General features: G+C 37.9%; 1 protein-coding gene across 1 annotated transcript; it reads right to left on the bottom strand.

Annotated features, from left to right (window-relative positions):
• Positions 1-229: 229 nt before the first annotated feature.
• LOC146470257 (uncharacterized) lies at positions 230-4,114 on the bottom strand. The gene is made up of 3 exons (XM_085122310.1): positions 3,210-4,114; positions 2,493-2,600; positions 230-1,065 (listed from the first exon to the last, which is right to left on the bottom strand). The coding sequence occupies exons 1-3, from the start codon at positions 3,295-3,297 to the stop codon at positions 401-403; spliced, it is 861 nt and encodes a 286-aa protein (XP_084978436.1). The 5' UTR covers positions 3,298-4,114; the 3' UTR covers positions 230-400.
• Positions 4,115-5,449: the final 1,335 nt, after the last annotated feature.

Raw genomic sequence — 5,449 nt, 5'->3', positions numbered from 1 at the left:
GCACTTTGTACAAACTTTCATTGTCGGCACAATTTTTATTCATTGGACAAAATCTGTGAAATTATCGGGCTGTAAATTCTTAAAACTATTTGTGGTAGTGAACAAAACTTGTTTTGTGGGTATTTTCAATGAAATGCCTGTGTTCAGGTACCATTTTCAAAACCAACAAGGAATTATTTCTCAATAGCTGCCTTCTTATATGCCTTAGTATACGTACAATCCGACAAAATTTGAAGAACAATGATTATTTTTTTTATTTTCAACTGCTATTCCACTTTACATTAGCAATGTTATTTTCTTCATAATATTGTGGCAATGACAGAGTTTTTGTTGGAATTATTTTGTTAAAAGACAAGGTTATGCAACCAAGAAGGTGACTTTCGGCATAGGATGATTGCCTTCAGTGATGCTGGGGTTTGGCCTGAGCTTGAGCTATCAGTGGGTTGATCGCTTGAGGATTTAGAGGGGCATCTTTCGATTTCTTACAGCAGCAATGGCAGCAGCAAGGGCAGCAATGGCAGCAGTGGCAACAACATGGGCAGCAGCACTCGTGGCAGCAGCAGCAACACGGTTCGCAGCAGTGGCAGCAGCAGCAAGGGCAGCAGCAATCGTGGCAGCAACAATCGTGGCAGCAGCAATCATGGCAGCAGTCGCAGCAGCAACATTTCTTGGAGCCCTTTCCTTTTCGCATCCCCTGGCAGCCCGCTGCTTGCGGAGACAGTGGCGCGACTGCTAAGATACCCGGATCATCTGACATTTGTGCAAGCGCTGCTTGTTGTGCATTGGAACGTTGGCTGCATCGACAGTTGCTTTTCTTAGTGGCATTGCTGATATTACCATCCTCACATGACCTTTCTCCGGCTTTCTTGCACTGGCAATCCCTCGACTTGGTAGCTTTTCCCGTCTTACTCCTTGGATTGCAATTACAACTCTTTTTGTCACTCTGACACTTTGTGGAATCTTGTTTGGAACAGTCGCATCTTTCTGCACATTTATATTTCTTCTGGTTGTCTTCTGCTACTATTTCGCAAGTGCATTTGTTGGCATCTGCTGTCTTTTTGGTATCTGTAAAAGGAGTATGAAATATTACTTATTTAAATTGAGCATATCTCAAAGCCCAGTAGACTTTAAGATTACGAAAGAGCTAATCGGTCAATAGGCTTATGTCAAGATACCCAGTATTGACAAAAAATGATGCTATTAAACAGCGGCGAGCAATTTAAGATGAATTGAGCTAAATTACGTGTGCGACTAATTGCAACAGTATTTGCTTGACTATAGTGATGCAATAATTCTCGATCTCACGAGGTAGATAGGGGCCTACTTAAAGGGCATCCGGAGCACTATCGTTGCGTTCTGTGACCAATTTCCGTAGGAACTTTGATTTTATTATCCCGCAGTACAACACGGTTTGTTACGGAAAACACTCAATACGATTCTTGGGACCATACGTATGGACTGAATTGATGTTATATATTAGAGAGTCACCAAGTCTACAAAGTTTTAAAAGAAATCTGCGGATACTTGATGCAATCCTGAACAAAAACGATAACTGTTGTAACCTTTGTTCCACTTGAATTTTATTCATTTTATAGTTGTAAATTTAGAACTGCATAGATTTATACTTGCACCATAGGATGTATGAATTTGTTTTCGAATTTTTAAGGTAGTTTTAGCATGATTGTACATAGTTTTATCTATTATCTGAGTTGTTTTTTTTTTTTTTTTCTCCCCGATTAGTCCACAGGACTAAATACTTTGACGCTTCAATAAAGTTATTATTATTATTATTATTATTATTATTATTATTATTATTATTATTATTATTATTATTATTATTATTATTATTATTATTATGACTGCCGCCTAAACGCTGGCCAAGCGTGTGTCCATTGATTTTGGAAGAAACGAGATGCTGTCACGCTCTGAATTTTTGCTGGGTGATTTTCTGGCATAATTTAAGCTTTGTTGTTAATTATCTTTTTAATGCGTCAAACCTTTCTTAGCAAATTTTCTGTGAGTTAGATATTTTAAAATAGAACTTTAAACTTGTAAATAGCTTAGAATATGTAAATAAAGATTTTATTATTATTATTATTATTATTATTATTATTATTATTATTATTATTATTATTATTATTATTATTATTATTATTATTATTATTATTATTATGATCATCATCATCTATGATCTGCACTTTCAAGTAAATGTTACAACTCAATTCTTCGTTCACCAACCCCACTCCGCGGTCCTCCCGCCCTTTATTCTGGTGGGAAAGGTTGGAATTCTGGTTGCATCATTGTTATATAATATACGTCTGTTGCTATTGTTGAGGTGTAATAAATCTTGGTTTATTGACGCCTTGCGAGACATGTGTAACTAGTTTAATACCCCTGTAATTCTAAGTACGTCCGTGATATTTTATCTTAGCGCTGGGTTAGTTGGACGATTTGTAACTTTTCGACCATTCTTAAGGTTAGTACGTACTAACCATCTTCGGATTCGCGTTCCTTGCTTGGCGATTCTGATTCTTCTTGTACTAACTGGTTATGTTGCTCTTTGTCCACCTCTTCCTTTGACTTCAGATTTTTTAACCCATCTGCAAGAGATTGAAGTATACTGTATTGATAACCACAAATTTCTGTAAATTTACCAGCAGTTAAAAGATAGCCAGAACTGAAAGGTATCTTTTTCAAAGAAAAGCTGCTAGTTGTTTGTGTTTTAGCCCCTCACTTGGACACTAAAACAATTTATGTTGGTAGGCCTAATACCCCTTCCACCTAGTTTCGTATTCGTCCTTTTCCTGCGAATTTAGGTATTTCCAAAAAGGGACTGCTAAGAACGTAAGATGAGAAATCACTGCAACCATAGAGAGTAATAACTTTGCAACACACTTAGAACATTGACCACGCTTTGTTATTAGATATTAATCGCCTACAAAACAATTAATTGGAACGTTGTTCAACACGCGGATACCAGCTCGTTCTTATGGTAATAAAGGAGACTCGTTTAATATTTGAGCCAATTGAAAACACACAAAAATTTTAGAAGCGTTATTAGATATTCGTTAAGACTGACTCGTAATTGAAAACAGGCAACCTATTCAACGAAAGCAAGCATGAGAAAATCCAGAAATCTAGTAACTCGCTCTCTCTTGCGCTCTATAAAAAGTGACAGACTTCCGCTCATTTCAAAATGATACACTTACCTTTCTGTGATTGAATTGACTTTGCTTCTACCAGTAAGGAAACGCTGGTTAAGAAAACAAAGAGGCAAAGAAACTTTGTCGCCTTCATGGTGACACAATTTAAGCTCCAAGAAAACAAACCTATGAATCTGGCTATTAAGATCTAACCCTGATGATGTAATTGCTCTCGAGTCAATGCACCCAAAGCTGGTGACCTCTCGATACGTCGGTGAATTCCTCCAATCCTGTTTCTCTGCTCAAAGGAAGAGGATACTATATTAATTAAGAAAAGTAGAGAACTGCAGCTGTTGCCTCAGATCAGGTACTTTCTTTAAAGAACTGCCTGACATCATACACGTCAAGTGTACTATCACTTCGTCATTAATTTAAACTTGAAATATGTCCTAAAACAGTCAGATAAGAAGAAATATTAGATGATTATTTCAAATTCTATAGTTTTACTACAATTGTTATTTTTTTCTTGGTTATGGAGCCTGTGCTAATATCTATTTCAAAAGTTATTGGTTGTAAATTAATTGTTCTGGTTGTTTGTTTTCGTTAAAATTGATTGGATTGAGAAGGAAAACTACCATACTGTGTGAAGATGCAGTGTTCTTAAGACTAATCGTCATTCGATTGATATACTTTGCTTCCTTTTTGTCTGCTTTAAGAAAGCAGTAAGTGTCGAGGTGCTTCTCTCAAATTATATGCCTTTAATAAAAGGGTACCTGCAAAAGTAACAAAATACAACGATAGTAATCCTCGATGGACCAGCTAGCTTCTTAACTAGATGAACTACCTAGTATGATTCTCTTTTTTCGTGAATAGTTGAAGTGGTTTAATCATTAAAAACTAAACATTTCCTTTCTTCTTACACATTTAACCATGCTGTGTGAATTCCGATATCGCATCACTGAGTAAGCTCAAGTGGGATGGGCAAAAGACAGTAGAACGAAAGCTTGATGTTTATTGATCCATCTTTACGTTGAGGGTTATTTAATTGCCTTATCTCATAAGTTATTTAAGAGCGGCGGTCAGGAAAAATCAAGCAAAATCTGAATTTTCTGGCGAAACTTAGCAGAGTCGATTTCTTTCATCTTTTGTCCATAATAAGGTTTTACTAAAGTAAGAATCATGGTGTGGCTTAAATTGGCCAGAAACATTTGCGTTTTGAGAAAATCAGGAAAATCGATCGAAGCCTTGTGACCTGAAAATTGATTGAATTTAAAACCGGAAAATCACCACTTTTAATTGTCTCGGCGTTTGTTTTAGAAGAAGCGTACGACAATCGGGATTCCTTATATCGAAAGACAATCTCTTTCTGATATGATAACCGATGAATTTGTGGTTCTAATGTTATCTGGCAAATTTAAACAATTTAAAACCTGCGACATATTTTTACAGCTGGCGAACTCTGTAATGTGGTGCCAAAGGTCAAGCACACATTTTAGTATGTGGTATAACTCGAAATATTCTCACACTTTGGCTTTCAGTAACAATTGCCTTGATGTACTTCATACCTTAATATCAGGCTGGGTTCTCCATTGAGAGTTTCACAAAAGGTCGTTAAAGTTGGCTAATTTCGACCACGACATCGTTTGGCGGAATCAAACTGCCCGTGCAAACAACCCGATGCGACGGGCAAACTGCCAATTGCAGCTTCAAGGCCTTCAATAATGCTCCTATCTTGCTTTATCAGAAAGATTTCTGTTTTCCCCTCGCTTCCTTTTATCCATTATCGACGGGAAGAGAAGAAATCGGAAAGATTCAGACATGTCTAACAATGTTGCGTGACAGCAAATATGCAAATTAGTTAGATTGTCACTGAGATATGGCAGCAGGCACTAGGGAAGGGGTGGGGGACGGGAAGAATTGTTTTAACAGGCCCGTAGTCAGGCTAAAACAACTGGGATTGGGAGGGGGGGGGGGAAGCAAGTTGAGAACATCAAAAAAAGAGCAGATGTAGTAAGCAAAACAATAACTTTGCACTTGCATCACACTTTGTGGTACATTTCTTTTCGACCCTTTGCCGTCACTGTAGGGGGGGGGGGACAGGGGGGTCGGAACCTCCCGCCTCCCGTACCTTTGCCTCCCGCCTCCCGCCCTTTTTCGCGTTTCTCCCGTCCCCAAGTAAATTAGAAGGCTTTAAAAGCCGTATTAGTCATAAAGCTGTACCAGGACGTACCATTCTCAGGCCTTTTGTGGCTGCCTTCGCACATCAAACTTATAACATCCGAAGGAGTTTCGACAAGACAGACTGA

The sequence above is a fragment of the Pavona decussata genome, unplaced genomic scaffold (genome assembly GCF_977016875.1).
Source record: "Pavona decussata unplaced genomic scaffold, jaPavDecu1.1 SCAFFOLD_114, whole genome shotgun sequence".
Lineage (NCBI taxonomy): Eukaryota > Metazoa > Cnidaria > Anthozoa > Scleractinia > Agariciidae > Pavona > Pavona decussata.
This window is presented reverse-complemented; position numbering and strand designations above follow the sequence as displayed.